The following is a 20719-nucleotide window of genomic DNA, read 5'->3' on the forward strand; positions in this document are numbered from 1 at the left end:
GCCACATGCATCCACGATATAGTATTTCATACATTTTAGGTATGCACTCTTAAGACAGCTCTTTCACTTCAAAAGGGAAGTACATTCAGAGCACTCACTGCTTTATTGGTTGCTGTTGTTTTTATTTACAACATAAATTTATTCATGGCCAATGTAAAACTGTTTGCTCTTTACCTCAAATATCTCCTCTTCTCTGCTTTTCTCTCCCTAACTGTATCTATAGAAAGCTATTACATCTTCTTCCAGACTTTACTTTGTGAGACTAAAGAAATTTATCCCACTTCACAGAGAATAAATTGCCCCTTTTCATCCCAAATAGGCTTCCTCTGCACATGTTGCAATTTGACTGAATTTTTATTGCAAAAAAAATTAATCAGAATTTTATGCAATATTTTATCCTTGGTTATACCAGCATACTTCCTTCTCACTGCTGAAAAAAAACAATTCTCATATCTTTTAGCAGCACATTTGCTTTTTCCACATCTGTCACAGATTTTTAAGGCCCAGTCTTTCTGCAGTAAGGAGGCAGATGATAAGGGTTTTTTTTTCAGCTTAGAAGCAGGAATTTTGGCTATCAGTCACCAAATGTGTGAATTTTAACTTTGTATAATTTCATGTCTTTCCACACTCCTCCATCTCCTAATTATTTTTACATGATTTTCTACTCCTCTTCTGTCACAAATTAAAAGGAGTCATAAGTACAAGAGCAGAATTTACTGGCATGCTCCCACATTTTATGAGAAAATTTATTATAGAGATACTAAAAGACAAGTCCTAAAGCCAATTTATGAAAATTTCTATTTGCTCAGAGGAAAGCTGCTCCTACTTTCACAGAATCTTGCCACGTTCATTGCAATTCTTCAGTTAGTAACCATTTGCCCTAACTGAACAACTTATATGTGGTACCATACCAAATGTCTTTGGGAAGAAAAATAAGACCTACCACAAACCCCCATCACTATGGAGTAAAATAATAATCTTTTCTTTCTCACAAATTTAACCACCTAAATCTTAAAAACAAACAAACAAAAAAAAAAAACAAACAAAAAAAAAAAACCAACCACCAACCAACCAAAAAAAAAACCTATGGTAAATCATTATGTCAGAATGTAACTGAAGTTTTCAAATTATTGTCTCAAAACCTGCTCTAAAGCCTAAAAATATAATTGTTTGCATCACTGTTTTCCTCATTCTGAAAAATGAGATACATGACAAAATGTCATGTATTGCCAAATAAAAAAGATTGTATTTTTCCTAGAGAAACAATGAAAATCAAAGGGTGAAAAGGTGAAAGCTTTTTTTTTTCCTCTCTTTTTTTGTTGAATACATTTTCCTGACTTAGTGAAGTCTTACAAAACCATCTGCAAGACAAACAATGCCCCCCTATTAAAATACAGATTGAGCCTGGACTGATATTCAGTTTAGAATGTTTTTGATTTGTATTATCCTCACAGAGTGAAGAGGGTAGGGAATTTCTTTGCTAAAGCTGTGGGATAAAGTTGGATCTTTTCGAGTACCTATGTTTAGAAGGTCTCCTCTTCCAACAAAGTGCTTTGTTTAATTAGCTTCAACATCTCTGGGCCTGCTGAGCTCCTTCTTTACTCACATTTCACTAGACCTATAATTAAACCCTCTTCAAAAATACATCACTTCAGGTGTCCTAATGAAGAATCCTGAGGAAGTTGGTAATTGTTTGCTAAGGGACAGCAACAAAGTTGCTTCGCTACTTACAACTGTTTCTTGCAAGATTCATTTCCTTCAGCAGATGGAGGAGTGCAGTAAAAGACAGAGATCCAGAGCTGAAGGGGTCATAAAACTCTGAAGAGCAGGAAATTACATAGGCATATCTGCCAATGCGGTCTATTTATGAAAAGTCATTAGGCGTTCCCAGTCTCTTCAGTTCCTGCTTCCCCAAACAAGAGAACAGTATTTTAGGAGCAGTAAAGTCAAATGATCTTGTTTTAATTTAGGCTTATTCTTGCTATTTGCTTTTATAAGCTAAGCATATAACTCATGCCAAACGTTAAAAGTATCCACCTGCTACAAAGAAACCAATTAGATGTATAAGCAAGTAGGGGACTTTCTCCCTTGAAACTCGATCCTGCAGCCCATGGAGTGTGTTGAGGCAGTAAATACCTACTACAGTATTGATACCACATGACTTAGCTTTTGTTTCAACGAGAATTTTAGCTCCTAAATCTAATAAATTTTGAAAGCTTTGCATTTTTATGCCACAGCCATAAGACTGAGGGAGAAACAGTCACCTCCTTCCCAAGACCCATGTCACACATCAGTTGACTGGATCACACTGTGGACCCTTTTTCCTCCTGAACTCCCTGATCCTCACATGCCTTCTTCCTCTTGTGCTTCAGACAGCCACTGTGAGCAGCTGGACCAGGGCAGCTCCATCAAGGACAGCTATAAACCTTTACAGGCAAATTATTACTGGAGCCACTGGGATTTTTTGCCAGAGTAAGGAAAGTAAATTTAGACTAACATCTGTAACTATACAATGATCATCAACACAAAAATTTGCTTCTATAAGCACTAGCAAAAAAAAAAAAGGAGATCAGAAGAACCTTGGTATACTCATGTAGTCACTCTATTTGAATGCACTATGAAGTACTGTTAGAAATAGTATGATGTAGTAAGAGAAGTGAAAAGTTAAAAAGCAAAAGTAAACTTCAAGTAGATTACTACATGCTCTTTGCAATCTTCTATTGATCTATCACTTTTATTTTGTACTGAGTGGAAAAAAAAAGAATCTAAAATACTGAAAACAGTAATTAAGCTAGGATAAAGAGGGGTTTGCTTTTCTGAATACACCACATCGTATCAATAAATGGAGTGGAACAGACTCCTAGAACAGTAAAAGGAATACTACTTTTGGGAAGTAAATACACCAACTGCTTGAAATAGCATTCTTATTATAGAGACTGTGAAAACCAGTGTATAAATGGGCAAATAAAGAATGAAAACAAAGAAAATTTACTGTATAACTGATGTGGGGCCTTGTACTTAAATATGTCTGTGCATACACACAAGCATATATACATATAATTACACACACCCCTTCTATCTGTCCATTTATATAAGATGTTACACACTGATGACAAAATGGCTTGTAACTGGGCACCGGTCAAAATGGGTTCATAAATATTATCCACAATGTCCCACAGTTCCTTCTAAATACTTCTAATTTATTTTACATCCTTCTGAAAGAGTTGCAACATTTTACTTTTCCTTAAATAATATTTAGCACCAGGAAACAAAGACAACAAGGATCATAAGACCTGGCAACCTTTTGTACATATAGCTCAGTGCTTCCCAGAGCAACAGCTTCCTCCAGGCCAGTGAGAGCTGCAGAGCTGTGTTCTTCAGGAACTGGTGGGAAAAGTTCTTCTAGAAACACATATTCAAATGCCCTGTGAGTGCCTGGAACTACTGATCAGAAGTCATCCTGTCCCAAGACTGACTATTATCTTTTCTATTTATTTTGATTTCAAGGACTATATGGCTGGAATTCAATTTGCCCTCAAGTGAAAGACTTACAAAGCTGCAGAACCTCAACATTACTTGGTATTATTAAAAGTGAATAGAAAACAAACTTGCCCAAACTAAATGCAAAATATAATCTTGTATACTACATTACCTGGAAGTACTTAAGGAGATCTGGAACATTTAGCTCCCACTGATGTCACTGCTAAATGCCCAAGATGAAGCATTTAGGAAACTCCATAGTAACAGTCACAGAACTGCACGGTATAACTGTAAGTTAATCTTATTAACTAAATTCTCATATTTTCAGTTTTGGTGAGAGGCTTACAAACGTATTCTGGTCATTGTAAAGCCAGACATTCCAAGCCTAATGGAGTACATGTTTCATGGAAGTTATTAAGCAAAGGATTAGAAAACTTTTAACATATTTTTCTTATAAATCTGCTCTAAATATTCTGACAATTATATATCTTTCAGAATTGAAGCAATAATTTTATTTGATGACTTAATTAAATCTCCAAACAGCTAACTGTTCTTTAAAGAAAAGATAAACATCCAGCTGATGCATTTAATTTACAGCAGACCTTAAATCATACAGGTCTTTAATTTTATATTGCAAAAAGCCTATAAATTAGATTAAATGTTCAGTTGTATATATTGCACATTTGGCTGCCTTTTCTTGGTCATCACTTCTTTGGGAACAACTCTTTAACTCGGCATATATTTTTCAAGGTAAATGGAGCAGATGAATGAGTTATATTTTTATTTCTAGGCTACACATTATACAACAACCTTCAGATGATGGAAAAAATCCAAAAAGTTGTTGTGCTGGGCACCACATCCTAAAGAATATGTGGTTCTGGGACTAGATGTTAAATTTCAAACTACCTGTTCCTTCTGGTAGGTCCCAAAACCAAGCCCAGTCACACTATCAATTGTTTTTACTACCTGTGAATATGTAGTGTAATTCAGTGGAAGTCCAGATATATTTTATGTGTAAGCCAGAAGAAATGTTAGGGAGTCACACACTTTTTCTTCTGTCCTTGCACACTGGGGCAGAGGAACTCATGATCTTACTGAAATGCATCTGAAAGGAGCATTTGGAAAAATGTCTCAGTAATTTAACTATCCTTGGGCTACAGCATTTCTCCAGATCTGTCCTCTTCTAAGGAGATTTCTAGGCCTTTGTTATCTCCCTCACATAGATGTAAGAGATGCTCAACGTAAGGCCTTCACTTCCCTGACAAGCCTTTTCTCCAGGACAGTGCAGAGATCTGGCTGCTCCTTTGGCTTCATGTAACTTCCACTTCTACTTCTTGCTCATTGCACTGAAGGAAAAATCAAAAAAAAAAAAAAAATATAAAAAGGACAGCAGGGAGGTTTTTTAAACTCTAAAATAGCAAATAATACAATCTGTAACTAAATTCGGAACTTTACATCTTAACTCTGTAGTTCCATCACTCTGAAGTATACAGTTTCTGCTCTGAAGGTTAAACATGAAAACTTTGACTAGAACTGTGACATTTTTCTCATGTACCTACACCAAATTTGCTTTGTGTGATCTTGGAAAGTCATTCAATACTCCAGTGCTCCATTAGTAAAATGAAAATGAATAATAGCAGTTATTAGACATGGCAGTTTTGTGGCTAAATCCATCAGTCTTTACAAAGTATTTTAATGTATGGTGATGATGAATCCTATAGAAAAGCTTGTAAACAGTTATTTCAAAATTCAAAGCCATCCATTCTAAATCCACAAATGCCAAGTAAAATGTATTACAGCATAAATATCAAGAGGGATGGGAAAGAGAAAAAGCACATGACATGTTTTTAAATCATGAAATGCATATGGGATTCCTTGGTGTGTTTGTAGAATGATGCCTATTCTTCTTCAGATGCCATTTGGCTGGATAAATATGAACAGCAGGAATAGCTATCATTCAGTGAACTTCCTACTAACACCCTGGCAGGTGGGTATGAAAATCCCTAAGCAAGTAAGAGCAGAGATGCCTTTTTACTGATAAAAAGAGCAAGTTGAGGGGGAGGGGCATCTCTGAACCAGAAACATGTTTTAGGATTCCTGGGAAAGATGAAGACTGAAGCAATTTGCCTTGGCAAACAAAGATAAATGATCCACCATGTTGGTTAACAAGTTAGGGAAATACAGTCCACAACTGCTGAGGGATGTGCAGTGAGAGCAGAATACATTTATGTTCAACATCTCATTTATAATGAAGCCATTATATGGGGTTATACCTTAGTGCTTAGTGCTGTGATCCGCAGTGCCACAATGATGGCCAGAGGGTACTCTGTTAAGCTACAAGTTAAACCACTATTGCCACAGTACAGCTGTAAATATTCAGAAAATTACCATAGCACCAAATAAACTCAGCCTGTACTTATCATTGTCATCATTAATATTTCTTTTTCTTCCTTCTCCCTCAGAAAAGCATGTTTTTAGAAGTGTATAAGCAATTGGATCTTTGAAGTGCTACAGACCAGAAAGGTCCCACTCTACCTTCCTGATCTGACCACCCCCATCCTGCAATGGCTTGCTAAAAGCAGGTGTTTGGGAGTGAAAAAGGAAGCATTGCTCCTGAATGCCTAGAAGCATAGGCCAGCACAGACCTGGACAAAAAGTCTTTTCATTCTTCAGATACTTTTTACAAGGCAGCCATTGATAAGAGCAGTCACCTGGCAGGGAGATACAGGTTGCGAACCTTTCTTTTCCAATTTACCTGTGCTATATAATTAAGAAGTTCCTGACATTCCTTACAATGTGGAATAGACAGTACCTCCTTTCTGTGATTTTCAGGAATACAGAATCAGATAAAGTTTTGGGGGGTTGCTTTTGGGGATTTTTAAAATAATTTTTTTTTTTTTTTAAAGACTGAAAAGAAGCTGAATTAGAATAGAAAATGAAGTATTTTCCCCTAAAAGGACACTGCTTCCCTACCGAGCTTCTGAATATATCTTCTCCTATTTCTGCTCTCTGGCTTCCTATAGATTTAAATTAAAGGAGCAGAATATTTGTCCTCAAAGTAACCTGATTTTTCTAATCCATATAGATGTTTTGATCTCTTTCCTCTAGACTCCCAGGCTGAATAGCCCTGCAGAATTAATACTGCTGCTGAAATGTATAGAGTGAACTGAATCACACCTTTTATTCCTGCCCAGCAAATGTTCTGATAGCTCTCAGAGTCAACCCGTGGATTCTGCTCTGCTTGCTCCTATTTTTCCCATTTCAAGAGCCTCAAGCACTCTGGAAGCCAATGCACTTCCTTTACCCTTACAATTAAGTAAATTACATTATCACAAATTATAAGTAGGTAATACAAAGATAAACATCAGCACTGAAACAGCATCCAGAATCTTCCAGACTCCAAATCCCAAATACCTTTAAGGAGTATAATAAAAGCATTGGGAAACGTACCACATTTTCAGTACCAAGTTAAAAATCACTCTTATTCATTCTGTTCCTAGGGGCGTACAAGCCATGCTTACTGCCCATGGGAAAGTGGTCTCTGGCTGCATAGAGATCCCATACTGCATTTCACATAGACTAAGGGTTTGTTGAGCACAGTACAGAATTAGAGGGAAGGCTTTGTGGGTTAAGAGTTTTTCAAATCGACCCAAACTGCTCTTACAGGAGTAAACTGTGGCTGTGCTGAAGTATGTGAGGGCAGAATCTAACCTTTTTTTGTGAAGTAAATTTTAGATAGAAAAGGCCCTATAAACATTGTAGTAACACCTACCAGTGTGTTCTAGCACAAGTCAGTTGGGTGAAGACTTTACATATGCACTTCTCTTCAAGTACACACTTCAGTTGCATTTTTAAGTGCTGTGCCAAATTGAGACTTGCAAGGGCAGCAACTATTTTTCTTTTTGGAACAAATTCATATCTCTCTTCTCTTTGCCTTCTGCTTTATGGAAAACCTCAAAATGGATTTGAATTATACCTAAAAGTTGAACAAACTTTCCCTAGATAGCTAAACAATAGATTATTGGGAAAAGAGGGCCAGCTGGCTGGCTCTACAACTGTACCAGCATGAGTCTCAAAGACTCTCAAATAATTAGAGAGATGAAGCTAAAGCTGCAATGTATTTATGATTATCAACAAAACATGATTGTGTAGGTGCAAGACATAACCAAATGCTGGACAACCTCCTTAGCCACAGAGTTTTAAAATTTCAGTAAGAATGCTGGCTTGGTATGCACCCCTGCTAAGCTGTGCCATAGAACAGCAGAAGGATAAAACAATGAAATTCAAATATAGTCATGGGAGGCTCAAGGCTAAAGCTAAAGGAATTGGTTTTTTGCAGCCTACATTAACTACAGCAAACTGCTGCAGATAAAGCTAGATATAACTTCCTATCCTGAAGGCCTCACCTTTAGATTACTATGTATTCCTGCCTGCAAAAAACCCATATGTGATTCGTAAACATCCCTGGGTCATCCCTTGAAGCTAACAGCAATTTTGTTTGTGTAAAGAGTAGAAAGATAAACCATACATTTGCATTCAAGAAGTAGCATGTGGTAAGTGTTAACGCTTAAATTTGACGTGAGCTGTGTGTGCTTACTGCTTCTCAAGCTCAGGCCACATTTCAGCCCCTTGGAGACAGATCATAAAATCTAAGTTAATATTTAGCTTGTGCATCTCCTAAATCTGTCTTGCACATCATAAGGAAAAAATAAATTAATAAATAAGGAAAATCTCAATGCCCAGTTCTTAAAGGGGAATGCAAGATACATGTGTCAGAGGATAGATCACTCTCTCTAGTCCTCTGCTGTTGTCCACTACACAATATAGGAAGGTGGTAGTCAGTCTTTTCTGCAAGCTGAAACATCCTTCTCTCCAGAAACGCCTTCAGGATCTGCAACAATGCTGCAAAATTCATTGCTGCTGTTGCAAATAGCCTGGGACTTCTGGACCAACTACATTCCAAAGCCCAAGATCAGAAAAAAAAAATCTGAAATATCTACATCTTTTTCAGCCCACCCATCTGTAGGACACAGCCTGCATACATTATTACTGTTAAGCAAACATTTAAGCACAGTTCTAAATAATAGAAAATTTCTACAACTTGAGCCTAAGGATGCAACCCCAAATATTCTAAAGCATAAAGTCTGGTTTTGGTTTTTCTGTTGGTTTTGTTGTTGCTGTTTTGTTTGTTTCTCTCTAATTATTGTTCCAATTATTAATCTACAAAAGATAATTTAAATTTCTTTAAAATTAGGTGGGACAGGGGAGAGGATAGGACTCATGTACTTTGCAAGCTAACAATAACAGGTTTTTAAATCCAGTTATTAAAAGTTATCACTATTTCTGCAGAATGAACGAAAACCACCACTGGTGATAAAACAGCAGATGCTGAAAAGCACTGATTGTATTAGGAGATCTATCAGCCCTGTTTTCAGCCAGATACTTACTCTGCAGGAAACTTCAGCATGATTTATAGCATCAGAGGCACAGCATTGTATGTGGACTCCGTATAAATGTGTCATACATGTGTTATACAGCATTTGTCAGTAATCTTTCTTCTTAGAAATTCAAGTTACACTCCCAGTAAAGGCTGCTATCATGTTTGTGCAGTAAATTAACAATATTCTACATCTTGCAATGCTCATTTTCTGAAGAATAAATACTTTTAAACAGTCAAAGAATTCAAGTCAGGAGTACTGGAAACTGATTGTTTTGGAAATCTTTCTTCTGACTACTAATTACTGAATCTGGATTGTCATTCTCAAAGTTTAATTACTGGAAAAATAATTTTACATTTTGTGAGACATCATCATTCTCTTCTCTCCAAGAATTCAATAACAAACCCCAAAAGATTTGGGCATAATCCTTCCAATTGTCAAAGTGCCAACCAGCAGAAATCTGACCCAATGTTTGTCTATCCTTCAGACATACTTGTGTTTAGAAAACAAACTTATTACATTAGACTATAAAATGTGAAAGTGGGGGATCGGCTGTATAAACAGCTGAGACACACATCCCTCTCCTGCTGCAAGCCTAAGGGAGGAGAGGAACATCAGAAACAACAAAATCTACAGCAGTCCCAAATTAAGACTTGTCTCTACACTAATCAGAGCCCTTAGCCAAGTCTAATCATGATTTCTTTTCCTGACACACAGGTTATTTGATCGGAAGTCTGACTGGGATTTAAAAGGTTAGATTAGGGAATTCAGGGATAAGAATGCAGAGGGAAATTACAGCCCTGTCTTTGGTGAAGCAAGGGGAAACTGAAAAGATAACTGGGTTATTGCATTAAAAAAACAACTCATACAGTCTGAGACACATTACATTTTTAACTTTGGCAAGGTAATAACTTTTTCAAAACCACCTTCCTATTTGGAAAATTAGGATATCACCTTACTTCTATAACGTCTTCCAAGAATAATAATATTAATGAATATACAGTGCATAGCTATAATGATTACAGGAATAACTCAGAAAGCTGTAAGACAAGTATGGCCTCCAAACAGCAACAGAGAAGTAGAGTATACAAACTACTGACAAGTGATGGGAATCAAAAGTCTGGGATTGAACCTCAGACAATACCTAAACAAAGCTAGGAACACAAGCTGGATTCAAGCTTTACACACAGTTGTGACACACTGTTAAAGGATTATAGAATCATGGAATATCAGGTTGGAAGGGTCCCCAAGGATCATCCAGTCTAACCTTTCTAGGCAAAGCATGACCTAGACTAGACATCCCAGCACCTTGTCTGGCTGAATCTTGAAAGTGTCCATTGTCAGGGAATCCATCACTTCCATGGGGAGATTATTCCAATGTGAAAAATTTTCCTCTTCTGTCCAAGATTAAAATTAGTCCAAAGAGTTGAAATTCACATCCAGGAAGAAAAAAAAGAAAAAAAAAAAAAAAGGGAGAAACAAAACCAAAGACTTAAACAAACAAAACAACACACACACACACAAATCAAAACAAAACCCACAAGGACAAAGTTTGACCCTTGTATAACAGAACTGCCAATCCTCAGGCAGCTCAACTGAGGCATATTATAAACTTGCCTCCTTTTAAACACTACACCACTTTGCAGGATGTATACATGGCTAGCTGGAGCAGCTGACAAAAGATAATGGTAGCTCCTTTTCTCAATTCAAACTGTTTGTTCTAGGAAGAGCCATTCTGCAAATCATTTATGCTATTCTACAAAATGGCTCAGAATTGAAACAAAACCAGTATTACCAACTCTGCAATAAATGTAATCATTCATAAGACAAAACAGGGGATGAAAAAGCAAAGTATATTAGGAAAAAAAAAACAACAACCCAACAACAAAACAAAAACAACAAAAACCAAACGCAAAAAAAACCCACAAAAACACCACATACACACACAAAAACAAAAAAAACCCAAAACCCAGAAAAACAGGCTAAGCAAAACCAGAAAGACAACCTTTCAAACAAATCAAACTAAAATTCAAGCTTCTTTGCTATTGTAGGAATCTAAACTGTTGGCAAATGCCCTCATTATCTCCTCTGACAAATTATACTTGGGGTTGCTGTTATTTTACCAGGTGCTTGAAGTGGTACGGTGCATGGCAGCGTGTGGAACTGATATCCATGACACAACTGCTTCTGATCCAAGGTAAAGACTTGATGACCTAAGTAGTCCTTTCTAGCTATGTGGGTTCTAGGAAAGAAATTGTTAGGACAACTAACCACTATAATTAATACTTTGTTACTTGTGCATTGGAAAGATGAAAACGCCTCTAACAGCTTGCAGGATTAAAAGTGAAATGAGAAGGTTTGAGAAGGGTAAATACATTAACATCAGCAAAACTGGAAGCAATTATGGTTTTGTGTAGCTTGATGTTTGGTAGGGGAAAGACCCCTTCAGTCTTCTGTGGTTGAATGCAAACACAAAAACCTGTGTAATCCACAGTGTACAATTACATATTTCAATTATGAAGTCTTCCATAATTTGCATTAAAAGCTAAAAAGTGCTGCATTACATACACTTTATTCATTAAAACTGTTGTGTTGGGTTTCTGTAAATAACAGATGTAATAAAAAGTAATTGGAAACCAGAACTGATAATAATCTATAATGGTGATTCACCCTATCAAGTGAAGATTCACCCTAACAAAATTTTCTTCGTTTTGAGACTACAACTTTGTGTGTGTATGAGTGTGTGTGTACATATAAAAAATGTGTATATATATATATATATATATATATATATATAGAACTAGTAATAGATTGTGTTGATACTGAGGTCAGGTTTCTGCAATATACCAAATGCTAAGCTTCCGGTCCATAAATGCCTTTACTGAAAATAAACCATAAATCTACTATCTTTATAGCAGCTGCAGTCTGGTAAACGTGCTTTCTTTTAATTTAGTCACCTCATGAATATCATATTAATCACAAAGGAACCTGGATGAGAAATATGCTATAAAGTAGAAAAAAAAAAGCCTAACTGGATGATCAAGACTACTGTCTTCAGCCATTCCCCCTTTCCTGTAATCAATAAAAGTAAGGCTTCTACCAGATAAAACCATCTGTTCTTATAAGGCTTACAGTATATATCCAAATTGTCAACAATAGTAAGTCTTAGAGATTACTAGAAAAATAATTTTCGAACCTAGGTCAAAATTTGTATCTTGTTCAGATTAAGAGCAGTCAATGTTTGCTGCAGGATACGAAATTAAAATTATATATATATATATATACACACACACACCAACTCCAAAACAGTGTGCTTTCAATTATGCTTATACATCCTAATACAATAATTTTATTGTAAAATATTTGAAATGAGACATTTTATCACCATCAAAATAAGAAACTCCAAATTACTTGTATTGACACTTTCCAGTTGAAATATTTGGCAAGAGCATGTCAACTTTGACATAATTTTCCAATTTTAACTGGTTGCTTCTTCAAAATTTTTTACTAAGGTTACATAGTATAGTGCCTGGAAGTATTAAACAGAAGTCAGGTATTCATCAGGGACTGTAGTGACAGGACAAGGGGTAATGGGTTTAAACTTAAACAGGGAAGTTCAGATTAGATGTAAGGAAGAAGTTTTTTTACTGTGAGGGTGCTGAGGAACACGGACAGGTTGCCCAGAGAGGTGGTAAATGCTCCATTCCTGGCAGTGTTCAAGGCTAGGCTGAACAAAGCCCTGGACAACATGGCCTAATGTGGGGCATCCCTGGCCATGGCAGAGGGATTCGAACTAAACGACCTTAAGGTCCTTTCCAATCCAAACCATTCTGTGATTCTACAACTCTACGATTCCACTTTTCCAGAGATTTTATGTTGTTTTAAGAGGATTTATAATGCTCAGAGGTTTAAAAATACTACTTTTGTTGTGCGAGAAGGAAGCAACCTCCAAATGCAGGCAGTAAGGGCAATGAGGAAATGAAGGCTGAAAGAGCCTTGGAACTCTGCAACCTGTCCTGCCACAGAAGGATTCCTAACAGAGGGCCTTGGGTTGATATCCCAGAGTGACTGAAGTTGAATTGCAAATACATATTGTCTGGCTTGTAAATTCAAAAGGAGAATCACAAACACCCACACAGGAAACCAGAAACATGCAGCTGGAGAATACCATGAAGCAACTGTAGTAACAGAGACTGATGCTGCCTCCCAATTCTCTGTGGAGGCCAAGATAGCATTTTCCAATGGATTTTTAGTTCAACTGGTGACTCATAAAAGAAGAATCTGCATAGTGATGAACTCCCCTCTCTTTAACACTTCACCCTTCAGAAATTGCTGAAGGTACAAAGGATGACACTTGTCTTTTACAATCAGCCTAGTAACTCTTGTAAAAGAAAAGCTGCAATTATTCAGCCCAGATACAGTGTTGCCATTTAATCTTTGCAAAATTTACACTATGACCAAAGGGGGGGGGGGGGGACGGACGGACGGGGACAGACGGGACAGCAACAAAAAAAACCCAAAACATAATGCTTGAGCAGAAAAAAAAAAAAAAAAAAGACTCAAAGTGCTTGTTCTGCTACTAAATGCAAGTGAAGCTTCCAACAGAATTTCCCTACTAACTATAGCAGCTAAGGAAAACTGCGTTGGGAACTTTGACATCCCTGTAACATAAGCAGGCCTTAGACACAGTTTGATTACATGTATAAAGAAAAGGACTGGAGTTCCTATCATGAACTGTGAAACAACGTATATTTGAAACACTACCAGAGACAGGTTAAATCAAAGTTTCATATATTCCATTTGTGGAATTCTCCCTACTCAAGTCAAGGATATTTCACACAACAAAATGGGATAAGTGGTGCCTGCCCAAAGTCCAAAAAGTCACTATGAGAACATCTTGAAAAAAAAAACAGAAAAAAACACAACAAACAAAACAAAACAAAACAAAACAAACAAAAAAAAAAAAACGCCAAATGATCTGTTACAATTGGAACCTAGTGTTCACATTAAAAGTTCTAAATGAAGTAAGAACCAAATCTTATTTTAAAAGCCTTATTTCATCACATAAGAACTCTAAATCAGCATTTTGAATGTCTTTACCTTGTCTGCAGCCACAGAAAGTGTATACTAAAATCACATTAAAGCCACATATATCATTGACAAATGAGACACAGAGGCCTCAAGCCTATATTTTATCTGGCTGTGGAGTTCAAGGTGAACCCTTGTGTACTTGAAGCTACTCACACAGAATGATTCAAGATATCGGGGTAAGACCTTGAAAGGTCACACTGACCAGCATTAGCTCCAAGGCAGGAACAGCAGCTGCCTTTCTGGATAGAGTGATGTTTCAGATACATTTATCTAGCCAGTTCCAGTAATGAAGACTACTCATTGATACCCTACTACCCTCGCCTTAACATTTAGAAGACTGTTGCTGCAATTTAAGTCACTACTTGTTGAGGACAAGTTAATTCCTTCTTCTTTGTGGAAGCCTTTTACATACTTGAAGATCCTTACCATGTAATCTCTGAGTGTTATTCTCTCTAGCAGTGTTCTTTCATTTGTGTTTTGTTTGTTTTCTTCATGTGATACTCCTCAATTAGTCTACATATTTCTTAAAGTGAAAGGGAATATTCCTGTTGGGATCTTACCATTGTTGAGTACAGCAGATGCATCATTCTTGTGATGTCTTGACTTGTATCTCTCTTCATACTAATCCTTACATTTCTCTTGCTGTGTCATTCCATCAAGCTGTTTGCTACTTTTGAAACTGCATGTTCAATTCAAGTGTCAAGCTTGACCCTGGATCTGGCCTAAGAACCTGATCCATTTGCCCATTTTAGAAGAGAAAGAGGTCGAGCCAAATCCAACTTGAAAACACACTCCTACACGCTGCCTTTTGGTCTAGGGAGCTGAAAATATTACACAAGCTCTTTCAAACTGAGAATTTATGAGGACACTTAACACAACTGATTGCTCAATGTTGACAGCAAGGAGTGCTAATTGAGGCTATGTTTATGAGTTGGATGAGGCAAAAGAAAAGAGAAGGAAGCAGAGGAAGTGTTCCATGATGAGGCACAGCACCCAGCACTCACAAACATTAGCTCAGGGCAATATGTTATGCTCATTTGTCAGAAGCCACAGACAAAAACAAAACTCACATGCATGGCTTCTCTACATACTTCGCCATGGAAAGTAATCTCCTGGGTCGTTTCAATTCCTGCTGCGATTATGCAATTCTCCAGTTTAGTAAATATGACATCTGCCAACTGCACCGCATTAACACTCCTAGCTCAGCCCTCATCAAACCTAATGGTTGGATATAATTTCACACTGCTGGCAAGATTGCAACATTTCCTTGTGCTGGATGAGAAATGCTCCTGTCAGATTACCTTTCATTCACTCTGTAGAGGGCCCTCAGAACACACCTTAACTACTGCCTTCTTAAATTCTATTGGCATTCACTTTCCTTAGGAAGCATGAACCACACTGGGAACATACCTGTTACCCCATCTGTGTTCTCAGAGACTGTGGTCTCAGTAAATTTTGAACTGCTACAGAGCTTTCTTTTTGCCAGCACTTGAAAGGCAAAACTGCTCAGTACTTCAGACAGTCCAATGACACCACAGTAACTTTTATCAAAACCAAAGTCAAATGATGCTTTGTGGAAAAAAAAACAGTAGGACTGAACTGAGCATGTTTCTTGTGCAATAGCTGTCTAGTGCAATTCCAAGCAAAGCAATTTTCTGGGCACTGGTGCAAAATAGTCCTGCAGGAAACACAAGCTTCAGGTCCAAACCTCCATCTCCTGAGATATGTGAAGACACAGGGACCTGCAGCAGTGCTCCACCAAAAAAGTGCCAAAAAGTCCTTAATGAAAATGCTAACTCACCATAGGTCTGCAACTATTTTCCTCAGTGGGTCTCTCTTAACACTTGGCATTATGATTTTCCTCATCTAGCTCCTTCATGTTCTCAGGAAACTCTTCCTCAGAAAGACACAAACCTCTTGAACTACAAGATTTATTTAGAGGAATCTGGCATTCAGCAAGGCACTAGATGTTGCCCCAGCATTTTGCTCTAAATGGCCTTTATGTGTTGCTACTAAATTGTTGTCCAGAACAAAAGAACCTTTCAAACCGTAAAGACCTTTTCCTCATTTTCTACATTTGTTTACAGTATAGAGAACTAGCTTCCCCGACATTTATCATCAACTCCAAGTGTCAAACGAAACCTAGCATTTGAATCAAGTGTTTGCTGGGTTTTAAGACATTGCTGCATGAGGATGTAAACTCTAGAGAGGGATATTTACAGCCAAACAAAAACAGTCTTAACCAACAGATTTTAAAGCCTTCAGTAAACTGTGAGTATTGATCATACTCTAAATTTGTGGAGATAACTTTCTATGACACTGAATATCTAAGTCAACCTCATCATGGTCAATTTACCCACTATTTATTAGCAGTATCTCAAACCACTCTTTCACAGGGAATGACAATGACAAAACCCCACAAACAATAAACGGAAGAGCCAGGATGAATGAAACTTAAAAAATATGATGCTAAAACAAACTATTAGTGAATATATATGATATGTATAAATAGGATTTACTCTCAAATGTCTCTGGGATTCTCAAACCTACTTGTCTCTATTTGGCATATATCATGTACAGGAAAAAAAAAACCAGTCATTTTGAATGCCAAGGATAAAAATTAACTTTCATACATGTTGTCTAATATTGTGTTTCATTAGGTACTTCTAAGATAACAGCTAAAGGTCCTATTGTGTAACAGCAAAAGTCTGGACTTGGCTGTGGGGCTTTTTTTTTTTTTTTTAATTTATTTGAACAGAGTAAAGGTCAGGCAAAACAGAAAATGCAACTATTTCAGCAGTAGATAAATGCTAGATAAACCCTCCCTAATAGTAATTTATCTCACAAAAATAATTCTACCCCTCTTTGAAGACTGATGCCTGGAGACAGCAGCAGTCCAGTGAACAGAAATTATACCAGGATTCTGCTTTGACACGAGAAAACTTGAAATAACGGCCTCCTAATTCTGACTGATGGCGTTTGCAAAAGAATGTAACATTTCCAAGTCTTCTTTTGGAAACACTTCAACAGCCAGCCCTCACTTAAAACAACTGGGAGCCTTAATTGCGTGAGCTTTCAGAAGACCATGTGCTTCAGTCCAATCAAATCACGTCATACATGGGTTAGTGCAAAACACGCATTCATAATCCTCATGGTTTAAGAACCTTCAACCTCGATTTAAAGCATTTTTAGCAGCAGCGCGGACACTGAGAGCGGCGCGGCGGAGGGCGGAAGGCGCCCTCCCGGGAAGAGCCGCCCGGCGAGGGGGCGCGGGGCCCTCAGCCGGGAACAGCAGCGCCGCCGCCGCCTGGCTCGCACCTCGGGCACCCAAACGTGGGGTTTACCAACACCCAGGGGCAGCCAGGCAGGCTCCCGCACGCCTCGGACGTGATCTGGCTGCAACTGATCCCACATGGCTGCACCCGGCAGCGTAACTGTGAGGAGCTGGCGAAAAACCGTGCTTGCAATGGTTTTTCCCATCTCTGCTGGAATCAGGGCATCTCCCTTTGGTAGCATCCTCAGAAATTCTCTCCTGGCTCCGGCTCTGCCCAGGCATACTAAACGTTTCCATTTCTTGATACTATTACTTCATTCAGTTTCAATCAGACGTTTTGTAACTGAGTATTCGAAGAATATGTCAGAACAGCCTCCCTTTAAGAATCTGCAGCAACTTCAAAGATTTTTTTTTCACTTTAATTCTTCAAAGGTTCTGAGCTGATCAAAAGGTATGCAGCAATGTTAAATACAGTAAAACTTTGAAACAGCACTTTTTATCTTGACTCACAGGACCCGAAGTTGAATTTACATAATTATCCTCTTCTTACTGATCACAGTTCCTCACTGCATTCTTTCCAAAGAAGAGGATTAAAAAAAAAAAAAGAATTACAAAAACCTGTTAAATACAACTCTGATTATGTTAATGACATTTAATTATTGCTGTCATAATACAGACTTTTGAACCAAGAGGGAAGGAAAGTTATAAACAGCTAGCTGTCAAAACTTGACATCACGTTGTCCATCTTACTACTTGAAGAATCATTTAGTATATATTCTTCAGAATGCATTAGATATCAAAATAATATTTGCCTGCTTATAAACTCCTTGATACTTCACATCACACTCAGGGAGGAGCAAGACATTAATAAATGATTTACAGATAAGCAAACTGTCGGTCTCATCTTCTGTTTAGCACCTCCTGGTGCAGACACTGATGACTACTGCAACTTCACAGCCTAAATCAGTGGCATGCAGAGATTATTTGCCCACTGACAAATCACATTTAATTTAGTCAGCACTAACAATGGCTGGAAGATTAATAAACTTTGTCAGCTCAGTCCATGGCCATACAAACAAGTAAATTTCATTTTCTAATCTCACCACCATGCCTTATTTTTCCTTATAACTAACAAACACTAACATTTCTTACCTACATCCCTGAAAGCGGCAACATGAAGCAGTACATGTGAAGTCTCCTCCTGTTTTTTCCCCTTTGGCCCCAAGTGACATGTGAGCCCCAGCAACCTGCTGAGCTACCTTGTCATTTAGTAATTCCCAAACTCAGCAGTAGGCCCCTGCCCAGGAAAATCCCAGCTCCGTCTGGCACATCATCTCACTGGACATTTCAAAAAACTCCCCAGGTCCCTCTTGTTCGGGTCAGTTACGCTGTGACCACAAGACTCTTCACAATTGTATCCAACCTTTAATAAAGGAAGAAGGGGCAGCTCTGTTGCACCAGGAAAGCCAGTGGACTTGTTTCATCTGATAGTAATCTGGCTGGTATTTCGAACATAAAAGCATCGCTTTTGAAAGATTCTATAAGCTAGAGCCCCTGCAGCAGCAAGGTCCCCTGACACAAAACCCACGACTTTCCTCACTTGTTCCTTAAATACTCATCCGCAAACTAGCTAAGCTTTCCTTTAGCAGCTTTCCCCTCCACAGCACAAGAATGCGGGACACAGAAGGCTTTAGTGATCAAAAGGGAACCCCACGTTGTGGGAAACAGTGGCCCGAGAGAAAGCACTACAGGTGCCGGTTGCCGTGCACTAATAACAGGTGTCTCAGACAGGATCCTCATACTATCACAAACTCAGTCCACAGAGCGAGCCTCTCGCTCTACAAACAGGTACTACGGCCCCGTGGGGCTTCTGCCATTCTTTCTCCTTCTCTCCAAGCCTGGTTTCCAGGGAAGACTGCAAGCGACTGACTTCCGCGGGGGAGGAGAGTGCCCGCTAGCTCTCCCAAGCAAGATCTGCAGGGAAACTTCGCCTCCCCTTCCACGGCTCGATGCTGGGAGCGCAGCGGGACCCCTCCGCGGGCGGGCGGGGGGAGGCTGCCGGGGCTGCCTCAGGCTCCAGGGTGAGCCGGTGCTCCCGCCCCTCCCTTCCCGGCTCTTGAGGGGAGACCCTCGCCTTCGGGAGCAGCCTCGTACGTGGCTGGGAAGGAGGCTCCGGGGACGCTGCGAAGGAGGACGGCACCGGCTCCCGGTGATGGTGGGCAGTTATTAGAAGAGGAAAGTCCCAAATTCTCATTAAAACAAAAAACAAAGTAACGGAGTACTCTTTCCGGAGAAGAAGGGACCGCGGTCATCCCGGGCCTCTCCCGGGCGCAAGGGGAGCCAGGCCCCAAACGCCGTTTGCCCTCCCCGGGTGGGAGCTGCCGCCGGAGCCCACACCACGCCGGTGCTACCGAAAAGTGACTCGACCTCCGACCCGCACCCCGGCCCTCCCCTGGTTCGGCTGTCCGCGCTGACCCGGGCCGGCCCCGCCCGGCAGGTACCAGCCTCACTTACCGCGGCTCTGCCTCGGCGCCTCCCCGCCGGCGAGCTGGCAGCGCTCGCTCAAGCACTGGAAAAGTAATAGAAATCCAGCGGCTAGTTTGCTTCTCCGCAGCCTCGCCATAGCACGGAGCCTGCCAACACAACTCTCCCGGGTGCTCGCCGCTCGTCGTCGGTGGTGGGAAAGTCCGGGGGGGGGGAGCGGGGGCGGAGAAAAACAGCCCTAGCAGGCACTGAATCTCCCTGTCCTCGGACTAGCTCTCATATAGCGGGCGGCAACGACGAGCCACCGGGCTGAAGGCACTGGACCAGGTCTGTGGGGCCGTGAAGGAGGAGGGGGAGGGGGCTCCGACCCCCCAACTTGCACGGCCGCGAAGCTCTCAGTGCAGTGGCATCACCGCTGGGGAAAACAAGTCCAGCCTCGCCTGCGAAGTGCCAAACTCTTCCCTCCTCGCAGTCTGCTAATAGATTTTAGGAGAGCCACTGAGATCCTCCCTTCCTGACTTGCCCCCACCCAACAACTCCCTTCCCCCGCAGGGTGAGGCAGGGTGCCTTAGGGACGGAGCCTTCCCTCGGTACACCGCTACCGGCAAAACCCCTCCAAGGGAAACGAGCAGGGAAATCTTCCAGCTGGGCCGGCCCCCTGGGGGAAGCAGGACCCAGAGGGCGGGCGGATGCGCCGCGGGAGAGGATGTGCGGGCTGTGTGGAGGCAGGCGGAGACGAGCAAGTTCTCCTTCTTTTTCGGGGCGGTTTCCGCGACCGGCGGTCCTAGCGCGGGGCCGAGGGCACCGCGGGAGACGGACACTCCTCGGCCCACAGCGCGCCCCCCGCTAACGTGAGCGCCCGCGCTGTAGCCGCCGCCCGCTGCGGAAGGGCTAGCGGGGGGGCTCAAATGGGGCCGCGTCCCGGCCGCCCCTCGCTCAGTCCCCCGCCCCC

The 20719-nt window shown here is 40.2% G+C and overlaps 1 protein-coding gene across 2 annotated transcripts in view; it reads right to left on the reverse strand.

Annotated features, from left to right (window-relative positions):
* The window catches only part of PLXDC2 (plexin domain containing 2), a 264806-nt gene extending 244380 nt beyond the window's left edge, over positions 1-20426 (reverse strand). The window contains exon 1 of one of the 2 annotated variants that reach the window (XM_061352104.1): positions 19798-20426. In XM_061352104.1, the coding sequence (XP_061208088.1) occupies positions 19798-19906 (109 nt within the window). In that variant the 5' untranslated portion in view covers positions 19907-20426. The remainder of the gene's footprint in view (positions 1-19797) is intronic. The other variant, XM_061352114.1, reaches the window with a different exon arrangement.
* Positions 20427-20719: the final 293 nt, after the last annotated feature.

The sequence above is a fragment of the Neopsephotus bourkii genome, unplaced genomic scaffold (genome assembly GCF_033783945.1).
Source record: "Neopsephotus bourkii isolate Nb327-2 ecotype Australia unplaced genomic scaffold, CSIRO-AGI_Nbou_v1 NB_53, whole genome shotgun sequence".
Classification (NCBI taxonomy): Eukaryota; Metazoa; Chordata; class Aves; order Psittaciformes; family Psittacidae; genus Neopsephotus; species Neopsephotus bourkii.